The sequence below is a fragment of the Oryzias latipes genome, chromosome 1 (genome assembly GCF_002234675.1).
Source record: "Oryzias latipes chromosome 1, ASM223467v1".
NCBI lineage: Eukaryota > Metazoa > Chordata > Actinopteri > Beloniformes > Adrianichthyidae > Oryzias > Oryzias latipes.
In genome coordinates, this window is record NC_019859.2 from 13484100 (window position 1) to 13511960 (window position 27861).

The 27861-nt window shown below is 39.8% G+C and overlaps 2 protein-coding genes across 8 annotated transcripts in view; one reads left to right on the forward strand and one right to left on the reverse strand.

The window, feature by feature from the left end:
- The window catches only part of LOC101174805 (amyloid-beta A4 precursor protein-binding family B member 2), a 42226-nt gene extending 31589 nt beyond the window's left edge, over positions 1–10637 (forward strand). For 4 of the 7 annotated variants that reach the window (XM_011475094.3, XM_020703066.2, XM_011475125.3 and 1 more), the window contains 8 exons: positions 135–262; positions 2150–2155; positions 2806–2920; positions 3754–3841; positions 4225–4308; positions 4721–4836; positions 5965–6144; positions 7477–10637. In XM_011475094.3, the coding sequence (XP_011473396.2) occupies positions 135–262; positions 2150–2155; positions 2806–2920; positions 3754–3841; positions 4225–4308; positions 4721–4836; positions 5965–6144; positions 7477–7647 (888 nt within the window). In that variant the 3' untranslated portion in view covers positions 7648–10637. The remainder of the gene's footprint in view (positions 1–134; positions 263–2149; positions 2156–2805; positions 2921–3753; positions 3842–4224; positions 4309–4720; positions 4837–5964; positions 6145–7476) is intronic. The other 3 variants (XM_011475099.3, XM_011475110.3, XM_011475120.3) reach the window with 3 other exon arrangements.
- Positions 10638–11166: 529 nt separating this feature from the next.
- On the reverse strand, positions 11167–27637 carry LOC105354157 (putative methyltransferase NSUN7). Its single transcript, XM_023961120.1, has 13 exons — positions 27259–27637; positions 26230–26346; positions 25657–25839; positions 24687–24745; positions 22819–22955; positions 22590–22742; positions 22038–22221; positions 20672–20885; positions 18259–18402; positions 17956–18057; positions 17766–17883; positions 15689–15809; positions 11167–12322 (listed from the first exon to the last, which is right to left on the reverse strand). The coding sequence occupies exons 1-13, from the start codon at positions 27296–27298 to the stop codon at positions 11528–11530; spliced, it is 2367 nt and encodes a 788-aa protein (XP_023816888.1). The 5' UTR covers positions 27299–27637; the 3' UTR covers positions 11167–11527.
- Positions 27638–27861: the final 224 nt, after the last annotated feature.

Here is a 27861-nt window from a genome sequence, read left to right on the forward strand (position 1 = left end):
GCCCTTCTTCGATGCTTTAATCTCGCTCAGGTTTGATCATTTATTTAAAGGCCTTAGTAAACAGAGAAAGCACACACTTTTATACACATTTTCAACATTGTGTGTTTGATTGCACTGTATTTGCTAATCCTCAGGGGAAGGACATGTACCTGGTTCTGGAGAACAACATGTTGAATCTGGTTGATCCCATGGACCGCAGTGTGCTTCATTCCCAGCCAATTGCAAGTATCCGGGTCTGGGGCGTTGGCCGGGACAATGGCAGGTAAGCTGTGATGGCAACCCCATAGATTTACCCCATGTTACCTCCTTTTACATTCACCTTGGTAATACAGTAGTTTGTAAATTTCCAAAGAGACCTTGTATTAAGTTGCAGTTGCATTTGCTGTAGTTGTTCTCGTTAGTCAGAGCTTTAAATAGGTTTTTGATGAAGAGATGACGAAATCAGAGAAACTGAAGATGAAGATTCAAAGATTATTAGGAATAAACCATCCTTTAAATCCAGAGGACAAGAAATGATTTTGATTTTCCTTCTTTCAGTTTCATCTCTTCCTTTATTGATTGATTTTATTGCAGCTGCCTTTCACTTTAGGTCACAGATACTTCTGATATGCTACGTGTTGATGACCATTAGAGGGCGCTGTGCACAAAAACCAAAAAATATAGCTAAAATCCATTTTCCAGCATGGATATGTGATGTGAAGTTTACAAGCTGTGCGATTCTAACAGGCAAGTAGACCAGCATGTGTTCACTGCCAAGCTGCTGGAGTAAGAGAAGGAAGAGTTTCAAGCTGCTGCAGTAGCTGGTTCCACGTTTCTCATCTATACACTCGAGCTTTAAAAAACAAAACATAAAAGAACCAAGATGATTCTGTCATGTTTCCTGAGAGCTGCAGAGCTGCTACCGTGCACATTTCCATCGCAGGAGAGCCTCACGAGTAAGAATACCTCAGCTGGAGCGAAGGGAGGAGGCTGAGGGATGGTCAGAGGGAGGAGGAGAGGAGAGGGGGCTTTCGGAAGGAGAGAAGGAGAGGGGGAGGACACTGTTCAGTTCTCTGTGATTTGGGGGATCAGACAGGTTAAGAAGAATGCGCGAGCCTGCAGCATCACCAGGGACTGAGAATGTAATTGTCTGAGGACGATCCTGTTCAGAGGATTAACTGTCAAGACCGCAAACAAAGCGCTGTGAGTATCTCTGCAGCCGTCTTGTTTTATCAGAAAGTAGAAGTAGCTGATAGGAGGTCTGAGCACCCTGATGATGTATCACAGCAGTCTGTGTCTCCAAGTCTTTAAGAACTGTCCAGAGGTCTACCTGTTAGAGATCAGCAGTTGGCTGTAGGTGTAGCTTTACTCGTAGCTGGTTTTCTGGATCTGTTTGCCTGAGATAATGTTAAGTGATATGTGTGTTTTTTTTAATGTAGCATCCTCACAGTCAATTACTGCAGAGCAGGGTTCTGTTGGGGTCTGTCTGTGCATATCTCTTCCCATTTTTGCTGTGGTTTGGATTCCCACGTGAATGATGAGGGGATGAAAACCTGGATTTAGCGGGGATTTTCCTGTCCGCTCAGACAGAAGTGGATCTGTCAGTAAACAAGCAGAGTCTCTGATCCTCCTCTCTCCTTATGTGCCTGAAAAGTCATCATCACTTCTGAGGAAACGCATTCCCACTGAAACCTTGGTATCTTGGTGGGGGGTGTGGCATATGAGATTATAGATGAAATGAAAAATCCATCCAACCTGCATCTCCATTTTTATGTTTTTCTATCTGGATGGTGCTCTGTCATCCTCCAAGTGTTTCTATTTACATTTTTAAGCTTTTCAAATGTGTTTTTCTTTGTCCTGGATAATACTTAACAATGCAATGTGATGAAATGTGATGTTTCTATTTGTGCTTTTATTTATTTTAAGGGATAAAATATTGATTAGTAGCTTTCCCTGCCAATGAAAACTACCTATTCCCAACCACAAATCTGTGTATTTGACTAAACTGCAACTGAAAAAAATGTCCCAAAAACTCCCAAAGACACACGATAGATTACAAGTGTTTACTTAAACTGTTTATACAGGTTGTCTCTGGTGTGAGAACAGTTGTTTTTTTTTTGTTCTTTTTTACTAAATGCCCTCTTTTCCTGCCATGCCTTCTTGGATGCAGAGAGAGGTAAACACATTCTTGGTGTCGCTGAACCTCCCACAGCATGTCTGTCATCAGTGGTCTTTGTTCACTTTTCTCCGTTTGTGTGTATTTATTTTCGTGCCTTTGTACACACATGCAGAACTGAGGGTGACCTCATCTGCTGGTTGTTTCTACAGGACTGCAGAACAGAACCACAGAAAATGCCAATGTTTAAGGAGATCTTCCTCCCCCAAGATTCATTATTACAACATGAAAACAAAGGATTTCATTTGTTCAAAGTCGTTATTCATTAAAAAAATTAAAAAAATAACGCTTTCCATCTAAGGCAGCACTGTTTTTTCCTTATTATTGCTTTTGTTTATTCTAAGAGGTTCAAAGGATTCCTTTCTGGGCCCTCTCCTCCCCTCATTCCTCATTCCTTCTGTACAGCAGATTTAAATTATTTTCTGCTCCAGTGGCCTCAGTGGAAAGTTCTGTCCTGCTGTCACTGGAGTCATCTCCATCGCACATCATGCTGTTCTATTGATCTCAGGGGTCCTTCGACAAGACAGTGCATGTGTGTGTTTTTGTGTGTGTGTGTAATGTTCAGCATGCTGATAAAGGGCTGCCAGCTCCACAGCTGGACCTGCCGCTCCTCATATTTCTTTTTTTTTTTCTTTTTTCCATCTTCTCAGGGACTTTGCTTATGTGGCGCGGGATAAAAACACCAGGATCCTGAAATGTCATGTGTTCCGCTGTGACACTCCGGCCAAAGCCATCGCCACCAGCCTGCACGAGATCTGCTCCCGGGTGGGTGTCTTCACACACCAGGCTGCTCTGGAGGCCACAGCCCTTTCTTTTGATGAGGTTTACATTGAATGACGAGCTTTCATAGAGCTGTGCTTCACGCCATATTGATTTATAAAATTCCTTTTGGCCGTCCTCTTTGTTTTTCTTTGAAGAAGTAGCCATGAGGTTATGGGGCCGTTTAAAGGCTCCGTGTGTGTAATTAAGGGCTTTCAACTCACTTACAAAGCTTTTTCTAGCGTTTTATTATTTCATTGTTGCAAAGTTCCCCCCCCCCCCCCCCATCTCATTAGTCATGTTTATTGACTCCGCATTTTTTAAAGTTTTTTTAAATTACATTTACTGATGCTTTCTTATTGCATGTTTTCTGAAATAAAGGGAGAAATTGCAAATCATTTTATTTCTTTACCAATTTGCTAATAAATCCAACTATTAATGTGGTTTAATTCAATTGTCATTGATTTGAGTCTCCAAAAAAGCAAAGTTATGCAAGAATTACCAGCATTTTTTTTAAAACTAAAAATACATTTTTACAATGATGTATCTGTGGATCTGAAGTTGTGATGTTTCAAACAATCGATTTGCCTTTTTTTAAATTCTTCTTGGGAAGTGAAAAGTAGTTTGTTAGCCTGCTCAGACGCTTTCTTCTGAAGATTTTCCCAGGAAGTAGCAGGGGTCCTCACCTGCCGCAGTTTTCCCTTTAAGCTTGTTACACATAACAGTTTTCAATCCACTCTTCTTCCCCATCGTCTCAGCTCGCTTTTTTTCATAAGCCTATTTGTCAATAACGCTCTCTTTACGCTCAAAAGTTCCTATTTCTTCTCCTCCTCCTCCAGATAATGACAGAGCGAAAGAATGCCAAAGCCATGGCAGGAGGCTCTCTTCAGGACAGGATGCAGGCAGGACTGGACCTCCCCTTACAGGGTTTGTTTCAATCATTCATCCACTGGTGAATGGAAAATGAACTTCCTCTGTAGATAAAATTACTAATTCTCTGCATAAAGAAAAGCAAGAAAATTGTATTTCAAAAAGATTTGATGTAGACAATCGGCTAGAGAAGATGATTCCTCACAAAATCCACCAATAGAATCTTTCTCTTCATTTGTTTTCTTATGAAGGCAAATATTTAAAATTCAATTGCGATATAAATCTTTCAAAATAAGAGTGTTAATGTAAAAATGATCTTAAGTAGGATTAACAAACGCCTCACAAAATTGACGTCCTGAATATATTTGCATTTGTAGTATTTTGACTGTTTTGGACAACAATGTTTTCCAGCCTCTAAGTTTTTGTTAAATTCTCCTCAGCAGAGTTCCCCACACCAAAGACTGAGCTGGTTCAGAAGTTTCAAGTACTTTACCTAGGAATGATGCCTGTGGCCAGACCAATCGGTTCGTATCCCATGTTCTTGTCTGAAAGCGCGCTGAGAAAACAAAACGAAAAACCATGGACGCTCTTCTTCATTAGAAGTGGAGACAATTTCCTAAAGTGTTCATCAAATCCATGCAGAGTTCCAAAGATCAAAAAGATGGAGGATCGAAGCTCCTTTGTCTTTAACCCCATCTTCACACAATCTTTCATAAAAAAAACACTTTTAAAGGATAGATTGGTGTTTGAGTCTAACACATGTATTCTAAATGAGCAATGCCTACTTTTAAAGTACATTAAATATTTTATAATTATTATTTCAATCAGTTAAAACAGTTTTATGGTCTGGGTTACTATCAAAACTGTAGCTTTCATGTCCAGTGCAGGTGATCCACTCACACCTTTCCTGTTTGTTTTTCATATCCTCTGTTCCAGGGATGGATATATTGAATGGGGCTATCGACAGTCTTATGGGTTCTTCCACTAAAGAAGACTGGACTCCTGTGGCTCTTAATGTGGCAGACGCCACAGTCACCATCAGCAAAGACCAGGTTTTCATGTCTTTGTTCGCCTTGCCTTAACTCTCATCTTTCAGTGCTCAGCAGGAATGCCCCCACCCACCCCAAAAAGTCTTAGATAAATTAAGTGTGCTGACTCGGACAGCTCCACTTTGACAAATCTGAGCACATGGTCATAGTTTTGTCCTGCGATTACCATGGAAGAAATGTATTAGATGCTGGACTGTTGCAGAGCTTCACACAGACTAATGAGGCATTCTGGTGACCGCTACACCACAGCCAGCTTGAGTACAGCAGCATTCCATCAACGCTGCGTGAATGGTGAACATCCTCAACTTCGTTCCAGATGATCCAAGAAGAGTCTTGTGATGCTGTCCTACAAATCAGTTTCCATGGCAACATGAACCTCAAGGAACCACTTTAAGGGTTTGCTGACATGACCAGTATCGTATTGAAATGCCGAGGCAGCAAACGGCAAAACAAGCAGCCAATCTCTGATCAGTGACTCTGTACATGAGTTAGATGTCATTGGTTTTGTAACTGGCTCATTTAAGGCCACCGTGCGCCTCATCCAACTGAAAATGTCCTCACTAAACTTCAACCTTTCCAAATATTTATAAATATGGACATTTAGACAGTGTAACCAAGTAAGGCCGCTCTAAAGATCTGGACTGGTTGCTCACTCAAAAGATCCCATCCACTCTTTTTGCACAATTTAATGTGAATTTAAATGAAATGATAAATAGTTTTAGAAAACTTCAACCTCCATAACAGTTGCTTTGGATTTCTTATGCAAACAGAGGGGGAGAAAGTAAAGGTTTAGAGTTGCTGGTGTGCATTTTTTCCTGTAGCTAAATTAAGACTGTTTAGGTTGAAGAAGTTGGGAGTGAATAGAGACTCAGTTACTTTTGTAACTAGCCTTCTAGTGGTCATCTGGTGGAACTGACCTGCCTTCAACTCGTGTTTGCTTTGAAATGTGTCAATAAATGTGTCGGAATTAAAAAGAGCGGAAAATAGAAGACTGTGGAATCAGAAACTAATGATCAAAAAGAAAATGAATAAAAGTAAAGGGCTTTAAACAGATAACAAAAATAACAAATTAAAGTATGTAGCATATTTGAATTATTATTTTTACTAATCTCACCCCCTTGTTTCTGCTAGGATGAAGAAGAAGTGTTAGTGGAGTGCCGAGTTCGTTTCCTGTCTTTCATGGGCGTGGGTCGTAACATCCACACGTTTGCCTTCATCATGGACGCTGGCGGCCATCGTTTTGACTGTCATGTGTTCTGGTGTGATCCCAATGCCGGCAGTGTCTCTGAGGCGGTGCAGGCGGCGTGCATGGTAAGTCAGAGTAAACCAATCTCATCCTGAACTACCTCACAATTATTAAATATACTGCACAGATGAGAATCCATAAACATAGAAAGGTAAACACTAACACGGCAATTACATATAATGCCTATTCATTTATAACATTTCCAATGTAAGGATTGGTCAACTGTAAGGGTTTTTTTCAGGGACTGAAATATGACTCTTTTTAGAACTTTTTTTTAAATATTTTTTTTTACATTTTAGTAAGCTGCAGTGTTTGAAAACGACATCTGATAACAAATTTTAGGATATTTGGCAGAATTATGCAAACAGTTTTGACATGAATGCAGATAATAAGACACAAAAACTACAATGATGGAAAACGATGTGAAAACTGAATCTTGAGAGTTTTTGAACATCCACCTTAATGAAAAGTGTGATTCTATTTACATTTTTAACATCTTCTTGTGGCATTTTTCTCATAATGGACGACATGTGTGAAGAAAATTAAGCTAAAAATTGCATTTCTAAATGTTTCTTCATTAAAATAGTTGAGAATCGGGAGCAGACACAGAACACTGTTGCTAAAAGCTTGTACGTGTGACGTAGAAGCTACCGTGGCAAAGCCACAAGCTTCCATTCTGATGCATCCACTTGTAGACGAATAGATCCACGAACGTCTTTGTTTTCCTCATCTGAGCTGGAATTTTGGCTCCAAACTATACGGTTGGATAGCTTCAGTATTGCTCAGCATTTTTGTTGCACCACTAATGTTAGATTGATGTTATGAGGGGCTGTACGCTAGGGGGAGAGAATGTAAACAGATAGATGATGGGAAGTAAGGGCAGGCTTACTCTACAGCAAAAGTCCCCGCCCACATCTCTGAGGAGAATTTCTAATATGAGCTACTGACGCTCTGCAGAAACTATGTCCTAGAAAACAACTCAGGTTTTTCAATCTTGTCTAAAAATGATGTCATCATAGCAAAATGAATGCTGGGAACGCTTTTAAAATAGATCAAAAGATGATTAGAGTGGGAAAAGAGAAACCCCATCCGAGTGTTTTTGGTAGATGCAGTCCATGCATGCAGGCTGCAGATGCTGCAGATGCCTCTGCTCCTCTGAGGTATTTACAGCAGTGCTGGACTGCAGGCTATTGATCACCCTTCACAACTTTGGATGTATGCTCACACAAGCACACACACACATTGGCAAACCAAAAGTGATGGACGGTGACATGAATCATCAGTCATTACCATTGATCACAGGCAGCAGCCTGCAACAGTCCAACTTCTTTCTCCGTGTTCCTTTTGCACACACATGCGTGTGCTGTAACTCTTCTGTCTGTGTTTTCTTTTCTCAGCTGCGGTATCAGAAATGTCTGGTGGCTCGCCCGCTGTCCCAGAAGGCTTGCGGCTCCTCGCCTCCCGGTGACTCTGTGTCCCGCCGCGTCTCCACCAGCGTAAAGCGGGGGGTCTTGTCGCTCATCGACACGCTCAAACAGAAGAGACCTGTCACTGAATTGCCACAGTAACCACAGCAAAAAAAAAAAAAAAGAAAGGGACTCTATCTACTTACAGAATCTTAATTACCATGGTAACTCATCGCATCGCTGCTGTAAAGTCCATGTCCATAGAAGACTCAAGCAATGGCGGAAACAACAAAGCATCACCATTTGGGAATGCTACCCCAATTTCCTCCGTTTTTGGGAGAAAATCTAAAAAGTCCTGATTACTCGGCTCTCTCCTGAGCAGCGGGTCAGCTTAGTTTCCTCTGAATAATCAAGGAAATTCGGAATCATCGGCATGGGGAAGAAACGATCAGGAAGGATGCTTAGGAAGGGGAACTTGTACATAGAAGTACTTTCACCTGCCGCTCCCCCCAGAACAGTGAAAACGATGAACACAACTCACTCCTGCCCCAACCGTGGATCTCTCCATGCTTTGAGTGTATTTACCTGTGTGCGCTGCCAGCATGACCTTCCACCGGAGGCCGCAGCGCCTGCACTTCAATCAGCTGTCTCATTAGTCTAGGCGCTTTGTCACAGTCTGGTCCTCCTTCCTCAGTGAACATACTATAAACCTAATGAGAGAAAGGAGTAACCATAGCTACCATGTCTTGTTTTGAAGAGAAACCTTGAATTGAAGGAAGAAGCAAGCTGCTACGACATTAAAACACTCGCCAGTCTACACCTAAAGGCTAATGCATGAACCGTTTTCTATAAATGTGAACCGTTCGGACACACATCACCTCACTGCTGCTGCTTTACGGACTGGAAGGGAAGGCGATAGGAATGCTCAGCCTGACTTTCAGCTGTGGATCATTGGAGACGAGCGGTGACCTGTCACCTGAAGCTTTCTTTCACATCCCCGCCTCTCTGTTTGTTTAAATCTTTTGTTATCCCTTGTTGATAGCCATAATAAAGGCAGAGAGATTGGAGGGAAGGGGGGGGCATTTCCCCTTTGCAGGAGCAAAGTGTTCAAACCCCCTGCTTCAATCACAGAAGATGTCGGCATGCCACTGCTCCTCGTAACCCCCGCTGCAGGAAATTTGACTTTTGCAATCCTCTCAATCCCACCTCAGAACTGTCTTAGTGTCTTAGTAATAAAAGGGGGATTGCCTGGAGGAGATATGAGAGTTGAGGAATGTGTTTTATACTAGTGTGTTGGTTATTTTTTTATATTATTTTATCATGTTTTTTTTTTCTCTTTATCTTACAAGGAGAGGAAATTGTTTTGGCCTCCGCTTGTTTTGGAGAAGAAAAGCAAAGACTTGCATGAACTCCAAAAGACGGGGACTGTCCTGAGCTGCTCCACGTCTCCACTTGAATTTGTTTCCTCTTCATGTTTGTGTTCATTGGTGCCATGAGATCAATTATCACGTAAATTACTTCCACATAAAAACCTTTGTGTGTCACATATCATAGATTAGATGTAATCTGTCTCATCACAGCACTCAAGACTTCAAAGCTGTAGATTGATTATGAACGGGCAAATGTTTGAAACAAGCGAAATATGTTTTTATTTTTTTTCCCAGTAAATCAGCAGATTGTCTACTTTAAAGCTATGGGCCCACCAGACATGCGATGCTTGTTCTAGAACTGGCTAAACGCGGGTTCTTGTTCAAGCAGGGAAGGGCTACTCTTTCTTTTTCTGCTGTCTACTTGAGCATGTCCACCACCTACAGTTGGAAGAGGTTTGCTGTGAAATGCTGAAGCGGTGCAAATCTTGCCAATTCAGGCTTTTTCTATGCAGCCCTACTCTGATATATGAAAGATTGGGTATCATAGAATTCCACCCGAACACAAACTGCAATTATCAAATTGTCCCCCATGATCCATTTGAAAAAGGGTCGTTCATTCATGAACTAAAAAGGACGTCAGCCATACAAAAATACCAAATCCGAGTCCCTGATTGGTAAAAGTTCAACTTGGGTTAACTTTAAAAAGGCATTTTGTACGTAGAGCTTTGGCGGTGTGAACATGGCTTTAGAAATGTTTATGTGAGAGCTTTTCCTGAAGCTCTGACTAGTTTCTTTAACGATTCTAGATTATTCAAAAGAAGAAACCACATTTTCTTTATTGTAGCTATAAAAATCAACTAACTATATTATTAAGACATAAAAAAAGAATCAAATATTTGCTTGTTCAGAAATGTAAAGTGAATTTTGATAAAATGCACATTTATGGGAAAGCTGTTAATTCATCTTGTTTATTGTGGCGTTTCAATTTAAGGGATTTCAAGGGATGTTTTTTTTTTAAAAGCAGGATAAAAATTCTCCCACACAGCACCTTCCTTCCTTTTCACAAAGCTTTTAAAATGAAAAGTCTAAATTCTGAGTGTGCATAATGCCCATTTAATGTAACCTTTAGCGTTCGTTATTATAAGCTATTTTTATCTTTTGAAGGTTTTTTTATTTTCTTCTCATTTTAAAATGCCTTTATTTTGAAATCTTTAAATGGCCAAAGTGTAAAATACTTATATAGATCATTGTAGATATAAAAAAAACAGTAAAAATGCAAGGAAATAAAGAAAACAGTTAAGAGTAAAAAGGGGGAAAAACTTCCAGTTATCCCTTAGATTAATGCTGAATTTAACTGTGCAATTATCTATGCATTCTTTGAGTAAATGAAAGTCATGAGAAAAAGCCTCGCATGCCCTCGAATGGTTGAAAGAGAAACTGTATGTATTGAACAGAAATATTTTTATTTTATTTATTCTATTTTATAAAGGTATGTACGGATTTTATTGGTTGGGGAGAGTTGAAGCCTCTTGACGCCATTCTCTTTGTCCCCTCTATCAAACCCCAACAAGCTTAACTTTGCAGAAAAGGAGGAAGGATTGAGAAGAGGAGGGGAGCAACAGTGGACGCTTAGCTTAAACTGTCACAAACATCAACAAATGAACACCCTCCATTACCATAGATGGATGTGTTTGCTTCCGTTTGCTGCTCACTGATTTGTACACTTTATCAATGTAACCAGTTGTGAGGATAAATGGCATTAAAAAAAAATGTATTACCTGACCTTCTGCGTCTGCTGCCACCAATCATTTCTGTGTCCCCCTACTACTACCTTTAGCGAGTCACTAATGTTTTATTCAATTAAAAATGATACTAAAATTCTTCATAAAGAAAATTTGAATCAAAACAGACTAATTAAAAACTAATCTTAAAGTTCTCGTTGAAAAAAATCAATTAATAAAAAAGGTCAAATGGATGGTCGGTGCCTGCAGGCTCCCACCTGGAGACTAAATAAACAGCAACCTGTCAGATTAGTTTGCATTAATTTTATTTTTTTAATCATGAACACCTTTAACACTCATAGGCCCAGATAATTACACTCTCACCTCTGTGCTTTGCTGTTTACATCCTGCAATTAGTGCTAATGTTTTCACAGAGGCCCTTATATACATTCTGTGCATACTTGGGTCGAACAATTTTACCACATCATTTGTTAGATAGTTTTCCTTTTGTTTTCTACAGATTAATTGCACAGTTAATGAAAATGCCATGTTATTGTCTGGGCATAAAGACAATTAGTCAGCAGGCGTCCTCGGGACAGAGGAGACGTTTTTGCTGCAGAAATGTTGGCGTAAAAAAAAGTAGTTTTTAGACCCTTATTTGATCTCATATTTTATTTTTCTCATGTGTAAAGTTAAATGTATATATACATTCAATATATAATTATGTCACATTTACATAGAAATATAAAACTATGGCACATAAATGAATTTAGCTACATTAATAGTAAACAAACATCGTTAAAATTCCTTTTGTTCAAGCTGGCCTTAACTGTTTAAGCATTTATCTCATGTGATGGTGTTAAAAAATGAACAATTGTTAATTTTTTTATCCTTTTTTTTCAGTTTGACCCAAAAGTAGAAACACTTAAGATAAACCTCACGGCTGCATTTTTAAATGTCAGGCAGTGAGATTGAGGATAAGGATGCTGAAGTGCTTACAGGCTGAGAAGAGACGCTCTGGGAGACAGAATTTCTGCTCTTGTTGCCCGGAGAAGAGGAGATGAGACAGGAAATTGGTGGTAGGACATGGTCTTTAGGCCTCACTGCTCCCTGTGTTGTTGCAGCCTTCTCCTGTCTCCCCTGTCTGGAGGGTTCGGCGGTGTCCTTGAGTGTTTCTGCTCCTGCTTGCTGAACATTTGGTCTTCTGATGGTTGAGTTGGAAGCAGCTGAGCTCTGCTGGGACTGACCCGCTGGATTCCCGCTGATCTTGTGTGCGAGAGCTGTGATCAGAGTCAAGCTGCTGGAGGGTTTGTCTGAGGAAATTGATGCGAGCGTGAGACGCGGTATTTGTTTGGGCTTACTTGCCTTCTTATTGTGCGACTGGTTCCCTGTTTTCTTTGTAGACTTCTTTTGAACAGAGTCTGCTTTTCTGCTTTGTTTTTTTGCCCGTTTACGCTTTTTTTTCTTTCCTCCGTTCGTTTCGGTCACCTTTTCCCCGTCCTTCCTGAAGTCTTCCTGTACAATCTCTTGTCCCTGTTCTGAGGTTGGATTTTCAGAATCCTCCCCCTCCCGCCTCTCTGGTTCAGATGGGGATGATGGTTTGCTTATAGATGAAGCAGCTTGAGTCTTCTTGCTTTTCCCCTTTTTACGACCTCTTGGCGGTTCAGGAATTATGCCCCCCAGGAGGCCCTTAGCAGCTGCTCTTGCCAGCACATCCTGGACTGTTTCAACCTTTGTGGGGTCAGCCTGAAAAACACCAAGTTTTTGATTGAAAACAAGCAATTTTACACCTTTATAATCATAAACCCTCACATGAGAAAGATCGGTGCAACACAGCTTCTCAGATGTGACCGTGGTGTGACTGCTTTCTATTGCAGGAAAGACAAATTGCTTCTAAGTACTGTCCATCTCCTAAAAGAAAAAAAGAAGAAAATTTAACATCTCTCAAAGCCAGTTTAGAAAACTTATTTTTTCTTTTCTTGAATCTGTCATTTACTCCACATTTTTCATGGTAGGGAGCCCAAAAGTCATACACACTGAATGCAGCATTTCTCTAAGTTTGGGTTTTACATGAGGTGCATCAAATGGTGCAAATGGCTCTAAAATGAGAACAAAAGCCACAGTGTTGAAATAAAAACTCAAACATGTTCTCTTATAAGGTGAATTACCAAAACACTCCATGCATCTGCTCCCTGTCTGGTCCTTCTATCAAATTTCAGAACCGTTTGCCCACCCCTGCTTTAGGGGCAGAATCTCTGCTCTTCCTGAACGTAGAACAGATACATTGTTAAAGCTTTTTGAGCGATGCAAACATTTTTACATAAAAACTCTGCAGAATGTCAGTGTTTCAGAAAAAAACAATAAAGCAGCTGTTTGTGGTAGAGTCCTTTGATTAGAGAAGTTCAGCTTTCAGAGGCGGCTTTGGTGTAAGTGTTCTACAAAGTCTTACTTACTTCATGCAATGTCAGTTACATGAAGTGTTATGGTGTCAATTCAGCGCCTAATGTATTGCTGAATTGACATTTTCAGTCATTTCTGATCCTAAGAACTCTTTTCGGCCGTGGTGCAGTGATAGGGTGGTCGACCTCTGATCGGGAGATTGCAGGTTCGATTCCCGCCTTGCCCGCCCGCCCATGTGTCGAATTGTCCTTAGGCAAGACACAGAATCCCACCTTGCCTCTAGTGGGAGGTTGGCGCCAGTGTGTGGCAGCGGAGTCGCCATCAGTGTGTGAATGGGTGAATGCGACTGTGACTAAAGCGCTTTGGGCCTTCGAGGAAGGTAGAAAAGCGTTATATAAGTATACTCCATACATAGGGATATTGAGCTGTGAGTAAGAACGAAACATCTCACTTGCGTTTCTTCCTCTCAGAACCGTTGAAACAATTTCCTTCTCTTGAATACTTGAATAATATTTGCAAAATGAAGCTTTCCTGATGAAACAGCATGTGAGCGCTGACGGCTGACTGTCAATGTTTTGCTTAGAGCAATGCAGAGAAGATATTTCCCAGGAGCATCCATTCATTTATTTAAATGCAGATATGAAAAAACGTCAAAGCTTTTCTTTCTGTCTTTTCACACACCAGTATTTGATTGTCTTTGTTGTTTTTTTTGTTTCCTTGATTAATAATGCACGCTTTATATATGTATATATATAGTTAGATTTGTATTTGGGTGGGGCACCACAAAAGTATTGGTGGATCAAATATTCTGTTCTGTGACTTGACTTGCTGTGACCTTGAATTTCAATCCAATTTGACCTCCTGATTGGATTTTAAATGACTGCAATGAGCTGGACGAGCCAGAATCTGCTCTGTCTGTCTAAACAGATAAAAACCATGTGGATCTTCTTATCAGCAGACATTTAAACCCAAAATATAAACACAGGATAATTTAATACATTTGTGAGGTTCTCTAGACTGTCTTTCTAGAGATATAGACTGCATTCTGTGAGCAAATATGAAATTAAATCACCCAAAATTGTATTCATAAAACTTCACTAAAATATGTGAAGGAGTTACTGTTGAAACATGTTTCCATAATTAATGTGTCATAATAAACGATGTAACTAACATACACACTGCTAAAACAGATCCCTAGAAATGTGAAAGCTTTTCTTTAAATCAATCCATTTTCTCTGTACCCCTTTCGGGGGGATGGAGTTGCTGGAGCCTGTCCCAGCTACTGTTGGGCAAAGGTAGGGTACATCCTGAACTCCCACTCACACCTATGAACACTTTAAAGCACCCAGTTAATCTATGAAGCATGTTTATGGACTGTGGGGGGAAGCTAAAGTGTCTGGAGAAAACCTATGCATGCATGGAGAGAACATGCAAACTCAACACAGAAAGATGCTGTGCAGCCCACTTTTCTTTAAATAAGAAAGAAAACGGTAGGATTATTGGATTATTGGTCTGGTCGCTAATACATGTTTTCTCAAACTAGGATTATTTTGTTATAGAAAAACTTTCTTGATAAGTTTATTTTTCTTGAAAAAAGGGTCTTTTTTACTTTTTAAGTGTTCGTTTTTGCAGATTTCATCCTCACAGGAGGTTTCTAGTCTCATAAAATCAAAGCCTGTTTTCAGTTTTAAGGTTTTAGCTTTCAGAGTGAACGACCTCTGCTGGATTGTTCTGTTTGGAACAAGAAAATAGGATAACATCCGGAAAAGGCGCACTCATCATTTTCTGCAGGATTTTCAGCTTTTTTTTTCTTTCGTTTTTGTTACCCCTGCTTACCATTTTTGGTTTTGTTGGTGTCTGAACTTTACTCTGTTACCTTTGTTTGTGTTAAAACTTGTTTGTGGTGTTTTCATGGTGGCTGAGGAGACTCAACGTTAGAACTCCATCAAGCTGCAATGGTTTGACATCCCTTACACTAAAGTTTCAAATTTGAAGTTGGCTTTCTGAAGCCAGATGGTTTAGCCTATGGGGCTGTCAGAGTGTTAGCATCACGAGGGCCTTTTTTTTTAAGGGGACAGAGCTCACTTTTCATCTGGAGTTCTTGGTTGTTCTTGCACCATAGCTATTTATATTTTAAATCCTTGACACTTCATTACCACATACCTTTTTTGCTTACAGGTAAACCAAACAAATTAGAACATGAAGTGTGTTTTTCAACTCTCAAAATTGCATTGCAAGTCTAATTGTGCTTATGTATTTGGTGCCAGATTTTCCGGCTGCAGAGGATCAATCAAAGGAGCAGCATCTCACCTTTTCCCTCCATTTGTTCTTTTCTTGGTTTCATGAGTAAAGCAGGAAGACGAGTGGGTACAACTGTGTGGATGCAGCATGCTTGAAGAGCTCTGAGACTGTCAGGATTATCCATTCATCTTTGCCATGAAGCTCTGATATGCACCAGTGGTCCGGGTATATTTTTTCCATAACTTGTCTCTTTTCTTATTGAGTTGGAATAATGCTGCAGTATTTTCAAGGAGCACGACTTTGCATCTGCGTGTCTGCTGACAAGCTGCATGACCTCCCAGCAGACAGTAAAAGAGTGCTGCCTCAGCACTTCTTAAGGCAATCAGGCACAGACACACTCGCCCTCACAGAAATACTCCAGTGCAAGAAACACCACTGACTCCCTCTGCCCCGACTCTTTTACAGCCTCACCTGACGCGATAGTCTGGCGATAAAGCATCCGTTGGTGAGCTGAGAAGGCGCTAGTCTGAAGAACCTGGGGTCCGCTGTGGCTCCTGGTGGAGAATCACTTGGAAAAACCGGACCACTCACCCTGAGGAAGCAGTGAAAAGCAGCTCATGAAGAACATGGTCAGCGGTAATTTATTATTGTTTTAGTTCAGGGAAAGGTCAACAACTAGGGGCACTGCATGAAAGCTGTCACCTTCAGAAGTGGCATTGTGGTAGATCGTCACCCTAAGATCGGGAGGTTGGAGGGGGTTGGAGTTGGTTTTGAGCGACAAAACGGTTCCAGAACGCGATCTGGCTGCATCGGGGTCAAATGTGGCAATTTGCACAACCAGGTGTGTGACAACAACTAATGGAACTTTCCCTCAAAGACCCTGCAGGTGTTATGATTGTCAAATGGAGAAAACGTTTTTCCGATTGTGTCCAAATTCCCTCATTATTTACTACTTAGTGCACTAATTTACAATTCCAAGAGTCTCTGAAAAACTATTGTGCAATGATGCTCACTGGAATGGCAAATGTAGACCGCAGTGCACTGTGTTTAAACAATGTGTCATTTGAAAAAAATATATATAACTTCATTTTTTACATTTCATCTAAGTTTTTACTATTAGAACACAGTGGACTCATAAATAGTCTTTGTAAAATATTAATATTTGTCAGGTTTTAAGGGTTGACCTCATTTTTTCCCTTTCAAAATAAAGTAGTGAGCTTTGTTGTCGAAAAGCGTTAAAATCCAGGGCACTGGATAGTCCTGCAAGTCCTTTAGGGGATGGAGAGTAGGTGGGGGGATTTGGACACATTAGTTTATATAAGTTATTAAAAACCTTAACACCATGCCCCAAGTGATGTAGCACAAAAATATGGAGCTCAAAGCTGAAATACAAACAAAAGTACTGTAAATCTTATTCTGATTCTTTACTTTGAACAAGTGTCTCGTTCCTCTTCCTGTTATGGGAGCATTAGTGAGGGACCCAAAATGCAGGAGACCGGACTTGTGACGGTGATAAATAAGGTCAAAGGATGACAAAATCATGAAGCAAATAGGAAGACAAAGCAGACAACCTGACCAGACTGACCTGAAAACAAGACACTTCAAGAAAACTGATGTTTGAAAAAGCCTGCAGCAGCCATATAGCAGTTGGACCAAAAAAAAAGCAATAAAAAGTTGAGAGAAAAGAATCCTTAACTATGGCCACAATATATTTTAAGAGATTGTTACTTTTTCAATATTTGGAACTTTTGTCGCTTTTAATGTTTTATCTGTCCAGTGTTCTCGAGTGTATTGGACACCTTTTTTAAAAATAAAATCTTTAGAAATACGTTGTTGTTCAGCCGTGATATATCTTTTTAAACATAAATAAATTCAAGCTTTTATTTGACAAATCACTTTAACACAAACTATGTATAAAACGCTATAAATTAAAAGCTTAACATAATTAAATTTTTTTAAAACTATTAAACAAGTGAAGAAAAGCATAAAAAAAACCTTAAAGGTTTAAAGCAGGGCAAATTCCCCTGTTGGACCAAATGCGTGACTATAAAAATGAGTTTTAAGTATATAGAAAAGATGCTTCACTGACATTTAGAGGCATAAATCCTTGTGTGACAGCTGGCAGTTCAGCCTGAAAGGACAGTTTTGAAACGTCTGGGAAAGCAATCCAGTGAACGTGCCAGTCCTCTTGATGTTTCAAAAGAGTCAAACACACATTGAATGCTCACAAAATTGGAGATTTATCAGTGAGGAGAAAAAGCGCTCATTGTTTTTCCTGCTGGTTGTTGTATATTCTCCCAAATGACTGACATCCTGGGGATGTCAGACTCATACCTACACATGCTCACGGCAGTTTATTATTTCAGCAGCTGCCTCTGGACGTCTTCGAATATGTTGAACAATTCTCAGTCCTTCACTGTTCATTTCAATCCTGGACAGGCTTACGGCAAAGAGATCATTGCAAAGAAAAGTTACTGCTCTGCTTTGCAGTGGTGAACGCTCAAAGCAAACGCACAAAAGGGGAACAACGTTTTAGTTTGGGTTGTACCTGAATGGCAGCAGTTTGGGAGGAGTGCGGGCTTTTTCTAGAACCTTCCTCACCAGATCCTCATTTTCGTCAGGATAGACTGAGCGAGTGCAGTACAGAACAGTCTGCACCTTTGGAACTGACAAGCAGAGAGGAAGTGAATGGTTGGAGTTGTTGAAATGTTTCTTTGAAACAGTGATGTTGTACTCACAGGTGAGCGCATGACCCAGCAGCCATGATTGTTTGGTGGTCAGGGAGAGCATTTTGCTGGAGGAAACAGAACCCTGGGACAATTCTGGCAGTAGAGTCCAGTCTGTTAACAAATTCATTCACCTTTTTTAGATTTTAACAGGAAAAATTAAAACTTTTTATTTCGAACAAAAAAATGGCAGTTTTGGAGTTTTATCATTTGTGTTTTCTCTGGGTTTTCCCATCTTAATGTGGGAAATTCGTTCTTTTTTAGAAAAAATTTTAAACATGGGGCACATTTAACACAACCCTTTGATTGACACACCTCCGTGTTCGCTGTGCATGGTGGGCACCGGGTCATTGAGGGCAGAGGACGAACACTGTGGCAGAACAGCGATGACTCTGATCATCTGAGCGCTGGTGTCCCACTCGCTGAGATTGGAAAAAGCATCTGAAAGGATTTGAACATCTGCAAAAAATTATGGATATGAGTCAGGAAAGTACAAAAGAGACGCAAACTGTAAGGATTCACCACTGACTGTTTTTTTTAGTATCTATGACTCGGCAGGCTGTTGAGATCCCCTAGGGTAGGCATGTCTAAAGTCCGGCCCGTGGGCCAAATGCGTCCCGCATTCAATTTTGCAACGACCCGTAGGCTCCTTTAATAAAATGAATGATATGTGGTCTCCAGCATTTTCTAAAAACTAGGTGTACAATTTCTTGATGGGGGATGGCTAATTTATGATTTACAGACGAGACATGCCATCAACATCAACGACAAGTTAACTAGGAATGAATAGTGCGAAAAAATGAGAACTTGACAGTAGTTTAGGCCAAAACGTATTAAAAATGATTGGTTTTCTGCGTGAAATATGCCGTGGTAATGAAATATTAATTAAATAGCTAATTTTTATTTAATGGCAAAATAGTTTAAAGAATGTCAGGCCAAATGGTTGGCCCTCACACATTTTTCCCCTCACCAAACCTGGCCTTCTTTGCAAAAAGTTTGGACGCCCCTGCCCTTAGTGAAAGCGCTTTCTTTTTCTGAGATGTGTGTTGCAGGTCTGGGTTCCAAAATTCATTAAGGTTTGAAATGTTGCAGAACTTTTAGGAGAACAATTGACCAGGACGTGGCAATGTGATATGCAGGTATCAGGTGAGAGTAAAGCCGCAGACTTCATCATGTTCAAAATCTCATTAAGCTGCACCCACAGGTCCTGAGCTGCGCTGTATGATGGATCCCACAGCGAAGAGGAGATGTGTGTCAGGTGATTGTAAGTTCCTGAACTCTACAGCCTCTTCTTACTGTTCAGGATGTCCAAGATGAAATGTCAACTGTTGCTTTAGGTTCCTTTCAAAGTTTTTCTTTCCTCAGAAATCTTGAAAGTACAGATATTTTGTCATTGAAAAAAAAGAAGTAAACACTGAAATGAACAATAGCAGACAAAGAAAAAAGTATTTTAAAGACACGATCTGACCCATTTGAGGTTAGATTTGAACAGATTGGACCCAGCTAGATCCAGCGATGTTTATTGTTATTTATCAAATGCAAATGTAAAGCGTTAACTGGTAAGAGGGGAAGGTTTGAAGGCTTTCCAGATAAATCTAGTTAAAAGGTTTACACACACAGAGCATCTTCACCTCTATTGAAATCTCTATTGAAAGTTGAGGGTTGAGTGTCACTAATCTGTCACTGCCATATACTGAACAGATCAAATCGCAGTTTAAAAAGTTCACTATCTGATTTAAATTCCAATTTGACACCATTTTTGAACCATTTATCAAATTTTCATTCTAAAACCAATTTTATTAGGTTATAAAAAACACATAAGTGGGGATTAAGACAAAACAAACAGAAAACTTCTCTTGGTAAACTTGATATTTCTTACATTAAAACACACAAAAGAACAGTTTTTCTCTACAAACATTGCAACAGTGCTGTAAAAGAACATCAGTTCATAGATTTGGTATAGTTATTGTATATTTTTTGTGAAGTTCAATTGAATTATTAAATTTGTAAATATGACCCTGGTCACTTATTTCACAGCCAATGAAACATCATCATCATTCTTCATCTATTTGTATTCTGACCCTTTTACAAAACATGCAGCCTAGTTATGCTTCAGTCCAACAGAGAATTATTCTAACATGAAATTCTCCTGAAGGACACAAAATGTTCAGCTCAGAGTGCAGCAGGAAGAGTACATTTTTATACTCGAAGGGGTTTGACGATAAGGCGGCTAAGTGCTGTCAGTCCTGAACTTTTTATCAACTGTTCAGGGAATTGAAGGCTTTCAGAAAAAACGGCTGCCTGTGGAAACAAACTAGAACCTCTTCGAGGAAAAAACTCTTTCACTGAAATAGGGTTGACATGATCAGAAAAGTTACATTTTGAGTTCTTATAGCACTTCAGTATCATTATAAACTAAACATATAATTGTATGTTATAACACATTAAGCCATAAAAAATAGCTATAAATTATGAAGAGAAGAAAACTGCCAAATGGATCTTATTAAAAATGTGCAATAGTTGTAGATTTTCTTCATATCCTCCCAATTTTTGCATCAGAAACAATGAAAAACTAAAACCCAAATATGGAGCAATAGTTAATTCTAAGGAACCTCCAACTGTGATAATAACAAAAAGATCATTAACAAATAAAGTTTTAGACTCATTTTTCCAAAAGTCTCAAGCATATGCTCTACCGTCCGATCGCTGAGGTCTAATCGCCACTCACTTTGTATGTCCATTTGTGCGAGCAGCTCCCGCATTTCCTTCACCTGTGACGGTGTGTGATCGGTGCTGCACACCAGCACTCTGCCCACGCGGGAAGCAGCCACAGTGGCGATGTGAGCCACGGTCAAAGCTGAGAAGGACCCCACCACCAACACGTCGGCTTTTTCATACAGAAGAGGCTGCAGAACCCTGACTGTCAAACACGCACTTCTGTCCTGCATACAGAAGTATAAGCCAGTGTTATATATCAACTCTATATAAATATTAGAATACAGTAAAAGCAAATTCTATGTTCAAGAAGGGAACAAAATTTGACCTTTAATTAGTAAATCAGTAATTCGTATCTATCCGCTTTGTCAGGCACACCTGTCCAACGGCTCGTTAACGCAATCAGCCAATCACATCACAGCAACTCAGTGCATTTTGGCATGTAGACATGATCAAGACGATCTGCTGCAGTTCAAACCGAGCATCTGAATGGGGAAGAAAGGTGACTGGAGTGACTTTGAACGTGGCACTGTTGTTGGTGCCAGTTGGGCTGGTCTGAGTATTTCAGAAACTGCTGATCTACTAGGGCTTCTAGGGAATGGTCTGGGAAAAAAAAGGAAATATCCAGTGAGCAGCAGTTCTGTGGGCAGAAATGCCTTGTTGAGGCCAGAGGTCAGACTGGTTACAGCTGATAGAAAGGCAACAGTAACTCAAATAACTACTGGTTACAACAGAGAAGAGCATCCTAATGTACAACACATCCAACCTTGAAGCAGATGGACTACAGCAGCAGAAGACCACACCAGGACCACTCCTGTCAGCTAAGATCAGGAAACTGAGGCTACAATACACACTGAATCACCATAATTGGACAATAAGAAGGAATGTTTCCAGTACCTTATTGAATCTATGCCACCAATAGTTAAGGCAGTTCTGAAGGCAAAAGGTATACCTGGCAAGGTGTACCTAATAAAGCGGCAGCTGAGTGTATTAATAACTCTTCTACATTGGGTGATAAAGATTTTTTCATGCAATGTCCTACTGTGTGCAACTTATAAGACTTTTATTTTTCTCATTTCCTTTAGGAATTTTCTTGTATTCTTTTTAATGATTCCCTATGTTTTTCTTTTAAAGTAAATGTCAAAAATAAAACATGAAAATAAAAACTTTAAAAATAAAAATCTTCCTGAAAACGCTAAACATTTGTGCTCAGATTCATGCACCTTGAATTTATTTTTCTAATTTGTAAAGTCCAAGTTGAACTTTTAAAGAGCAGAATGACATTGCATGTAATAGCATTTCTTTTTTTTTCTCTCTGGGAGATTAATCTTTTTTTTTACTCTGTTTCTTCCATCTGTGCTTTAAGTGTAGATTTCTACCTGTATGTTCAGCACATGTGTGGCAGTGAGACGGCTGTGCAGGAGCTTAGCCTGCAGGCTTTGATGGAAGACAAGAGTGTCTGGACAGAGTGGGTCCTTGCAGAAGGTGAACTCCGTGAGGTCTGTTATGTTCTGAGCTTCAATAAGGCCGGCGCTTTGCAGGGCTTCACAAATATCAGCAAGACTGCAGAAAAAAAAAAAAAGACCCAGTCTCATTTATTTTATCAGTGTGATATCAGCTTCTTCTCAGTGTTACATTGACAGAATAAAAGACTTTTACCCTCAAGTTACCACAGTGTCATTCACAAAGACCCTTGTGCTCCTAAAAACTTGAAAAAATATTCAAAATTCAAACCGTGAGACTGCCTGGAAACTGTGTTTCTCCCAAAAACAATAAAATTGAATACAACCAAAGCAGTTACAATATAAGTTCTTATATAGTTTGTTCTGCAAACACAGGTTTTTTTTTAAATCCGAATTAGTCCAAAAATTTACAAGACTTTAAAAAGAAAACAAAAGTGCATTATTACTTGAGGAAAAACAAAGACATACCTTATCTTGTGGGTGTTAATCCATGCGTAGAGTGGCAGGATTTTAGCTCTGGTTTGTTTGGTCCTGACAGAGTCAGGCAAAAAACAGGAGACGCTCCGCAAACGATGTTTCACTCTGAAGCGAGCTAGATTTGCAGCCAGCTTGGTTTTGCACCTGTAAGAAACGGATCACACTTGCACCCATCCCAATGCAACAATGCAATTACAAAGCTCTTGAGATCTAAACACACTTTTGAAGAATCCTCTGCAATTCCCTCACTTCTTGGAAAACCTCCTGTCCCTCTTTTGGTACAAGCTCTTGTAGAGCAAACTTTTTTTCCTGGAGCTCAAACAGCATCACCATCGCCAGGGGCAACAAGTCGCTGTCCTGCAAACATAACTAAATTAATCACACAGAGAAAATAGACATAATTATTTTTCAAGACTGTCATTCATAAACAAGATTTAATGAATCTGGCATAGAGTTGGAGAGAGGTTGATGCAGCGATTTTTCTCCCCTGGAGTTTCAGCTTCATTTCACGTTACTCTCAACTTTCCACATATTCCACAACTACCTTTACAGATGATCAAATGGTCAAACCTGTTGGGGGAAAGCAGGTGGCACGCACACAATTTTGAGATCATAGACAGCTCGGTTAGCTGATTTTCTACAGGCATGCTGCAGGCGACAGGTCGTAGTGAACACTTAAACGACACATATGGGTGGACTAGGTGAGACTTTATGGATTATTCATTTTCTTAACCCCCCCCCCCCCCCCAATCGCGCACACTTTGCAAGGAGCCCATTAGTTCTGTTCTAGTGATAAATGCTCATTGCACCCTCTGTGCATGCATCCTGAAAGTTAGAAATTAGAAAGTGTTTAAATATCACCAGCATACCCCTGTGCGTGTGGCATTTGTGCACATTAAGTAAGGAGCCAAAACACGCACCTCAATAATGACTACAGTGTGGTTTAAAGGGTCTATATCATGCAAGATCAACTTTTTAAAATTTTAGATGCTTTATAATGTTCATTACTCCCAAAAAAACAACAAACCCAAAGTGGTATTTGGATTCATTCACTTATTTCTGGGTATTTCTTCCAATGTGAACATTCATCTTTGCAAAAGTTACGATGTTGTTTGTTTTCGTTGGCGACACGCTGCAGAGCCCGACTCTAGGTCAATGTCTTGAAATGGGCGGCCCCCATTTCACCCATTACAAAAGGCGGCGTTTGTGTTTAGAAAATAATTTAGGAAAACAACTAATATTTCATAAAAATGTTGTTCTTTTGTGTGTCTAAGGTAATATATTACCATGTAAATGCCCTTTAAAAGTACACGGCATTTACAATTTTTAGAAACATTTTGAATTTTAATCTGAGCAGAGTTTTAGGGGCTATATGTATTTCTTTTGCTACCTCTCTTGAACCTGTCTAAGGTTGTCTGACACATGAATTGATCCTGCATATAAATACCATCCCTCCGTCACTGTCTCTGCCTGTGGTTGACAATAAGGTTTTCAAACCGGTAACTGAAAATAATACGTAAAGAGACATTAAAATGCCCATTAAAGCTAAGATTACCTTTCTGCTGTGTTAAATCGTCTGTGTTCATAATGGTCTCTTCCGGGTTAATTGATCACTCCAGGTATTCTGACACCACAAGCCAAAAAGCTGTGTGCATAAAAGGTGAAACACGTACAGTGCCGTAAAGCTGTTTGTAGAATAATAAAAAGGATCTGTGGTGGGGTTTATGGTCTTGCTTCCGCAGTAACGGCCTTTCCCCCTGCATTCTGCTCCCCAATAAACTTCCCATCCCCACATACACAAAAACAGTGTCTGTTTATCACTGTATGTGAGGTTTCACATTGTTTTATGGAGTAATTTAGTCCCCTAGTTGGAGAATGCGTCTTCTTGTATGCATCTCTTGTCACCTATAAGCAGCCAGACAACAAACGATCTGAATACAAATGTACTTTAAACTGCAGCACTGTCTGCCTCCCCAGCATGATCAGGGGAAGCACTCATGCTTTACTGGAGGACAACAACAAAAAAAAAAAAAACTCACATTTTTTTTTCTACAGCGAGATCCAAAATTGAAATGAGAAAGGACTCACCATATGTGGACATTTTTGCAAGCCGCTGTTAGCAATCACATCCATGAGTAACTCTTGATCTAGAATAAGAGTTTAAAAAAAAATAGAAGAAATACGCACATAAACGAATGTTTCTTTTTTGCACATCAAGTTTTCTCCCCAAGTACATGTACTTGTACAGTACCTCTGTAGCTCCCATTTGGAAATACAATTGAATTTTCAAGAAAAACCTAGTAGCCAAAAATAATCCCAAGTCCTCCATGATTTCATACACATTTTTTGTATTGCATCACAACACCTTGTAAAACTATTGCAATACTTTGTCTTTTATGCAATTCAAAGATCTGAATAGAATGCATTTTGAGGTTGAAGAGGCTTGGCAAGATGTAGTTTATTGTTAAGTACTACAAGTATACTTAGTCTATGCTTAAAATGTTCAAATTTAGTCGAAAAAAGTATTTATTTAGTATACTTCCAACACCACACATACATCGTCAATAGTTCACACACTATACTTCGTGCTATACTCAAGTATACTTCATAAAATTAACTTCAAATGTTCTACTTTTTGTTAAGGGTGACAGTAGGTTTCTATGCTAAGAATGCAGCTGTCTGATATCATTGGTTAGAAAGGTTGTTTTTAGTTACTGTCAGTTGAGTCACTTAAGATGCACATTTGGTTGCATCATTGCAACCAAATCAATGATGCATTTGATTGATTGCAATGAAATGATGCTAAACTCTAACAGCACACTGAGTAAAACTTTCTTTTTTTTAAAGCAGGGGACACAGTTTGGTAGGGTTTAAACAAACAACTGTTGCACAACTAAATAAAAAATAAGTGCTCTTTTAAGTATTTTACTGGGTGTGTTTTTGTGTGTTTGATGCATAAACCCATACCGTAAGATAACAAAACAGCTTTAACATCATTCTTTTTCTTTTTTTGGTGAGAGGGAAACAATAATCTTGAATGGTTCACTGCTAAACTTACATTTGAGGGTGTTGAAGGCGAGCTGGTAGGCCTGTTTTTCTGTGTTTTTGTCTCCACTCCCCGACAGCGGTATGTCTGTCTTTTCTCTGTGTGGCAGGAGGTGATGTGGCGCTGGCTTTTCAGCATGCAGCCACTGGAAAATGGCTGCGGCCTGCAGATAAACCTGATCTGAAAGGCGTCTGTCTGAGGAGGAAGAGCAAACAATGCATGTTCAAACGAAGGTCTGAGGTAAATAAATGTGATAAAAAATGTATTAGGTCCCATTTTCTACGTTGACAAGGATGAACCCTTCAAAGAACTGAAAGTCCGACTTTAGGATAAAGTTTCAGTTTGCTTTGTTTCTCCTCTCTGCTTCATTTGATGCTCTCAGCTCATCCGGCAGACTGCAACCTGAGGCCAAACACATGCCGCCTTCTCTTCGGTTTCACAATAAAAGCTCTTACTACTTTAGTTCAACATCACATCAGCGATCAGCATGCAACCTCACCACTCTTGGAGCTAAATGATCATGACAGATTATGAAGAAGCTTCAGAGAAATGTTACATGATTTTTTTTTTAATTTAAAATCTTACCTGGGGAGGAATGCAGATCAAGAAGAGGAAGAGTGGGCAGGTTCCTTGTGTGGTTTTGATCAGAGGGAACTGCCTGCTCCGTCTCAGTATTCATATTGACATCCTCAGTGGAGCTTGCTGTGCAGTAACAGAGAGGATGAGAGTGAAATACTTGTAGAGGGTTGGCAGCTACTCTCTTTTGGGTCATTGATGTTTCTGCAAACATTTAACAAACACTTTGTGTGTTCAAATCGCTGACTGATGTACAAATATAATCCTGGTTCATGTGTCTTCTTCCTTCAGTGTTGCTATTGGTAAAGTGCATTTATAGGTTCCTCATGGTGCAGTTAGAGGGTAGTTCAGATACAGCCATGAATAAATAATCAATTGCTGTCCGACCCTGGACAAAGGTCCATCTGTGACTCACCTGCTTAACTCGTGTGCGAGAAGCGGTGCTTCAATAACATTGATTACCTTTTTTTTTTTTACTGGAAACATGCCCAAAACACCCTGCCACAGACTGCCAATCTGTCCTGGGTGTACCCCCTCTTCACCCAACAGTAGTTAGATTAAACTCTTGCATCCCCATGAAATACCCCGTGGAATACAGCGGGTTAAGAAAAAGGATGGATGGATGCCCAGAACCTGAATTATTTTGACCTCAGAATCAAAAGTCTACATGCATCCTACCTGTTCAGTGGCATTTCTTAATTTTTATTTAAACATCTAAACAGGCAGCCCCCTAATTAAACCTGAATGAAGACAAAAAGACATATAGAGTCTAATTTGCTTTTACTAAACTCATAAATGTTTAAAGAGCAAAGTCAGAGTTTATCGGAAATGTGCAGTATGTCCAATAAGGCGGCGTGTCAGGTCGAAAGGAATAAATGAGTGAATTTCAAACAGCACTGATTTAATGAGTGTCAAGCTGTTTTCTGCACCCTGCAGATGAAAACTTAAGAAGCAGCGCGTGGAAGAAAGGGCTACAACAGCTTACTGTAATCTGCACAGAGGATGATGAGCTGTTTAAAATTGCATAGCAGGTCTTACCATTGTCATTCAGAGCCCTCTTCACTGAAACTGCACTCATCTTCACAAAGAAATGCAGGCTAAGCAAGTATCCAGAAGCTTTCCATAAATTTCTAACTGCTGTTTTCTGCTCGGTGTTGTATTTCTCAGTGTCAAGGGCCTGGATGCTTCCTGATGCCTCTCCCTCTTTCTAATGCAGGGCTTTGTTCGGCATGAGCCTTCCTGAGTTTGGGAAAGCCATGGCAACAATATGATAATGAAGGAGGCCTGATCCTCGAAGACAGACATGTAAAGTCTAAACTCTTTCCACCATCACTCTCATATTGATTACTTTGACTGCTGGCTGTAAAAGCGCTTTCGTATCATTTTAAATACAGTCTAAGTTCCTGCATGGAAGTAAAAGTGTAAAAACAAACAAACAGAGAAGTAAGAATAGGAGCTTAAAAGCTGTGATCTCTGCCTGAGATGGTTTAACTCCTCCAATTAAACAGATGAAAACATAAAGAAAGTTTGAAGTGTAACTATCATATTAAAAACGTATTATGCATGATTCTGCAAAAGCGTATCATAAAATATTCAGACTTTGTTCCTTTGATGAGTACAAAGAGTTTTCTGGTTTATGTA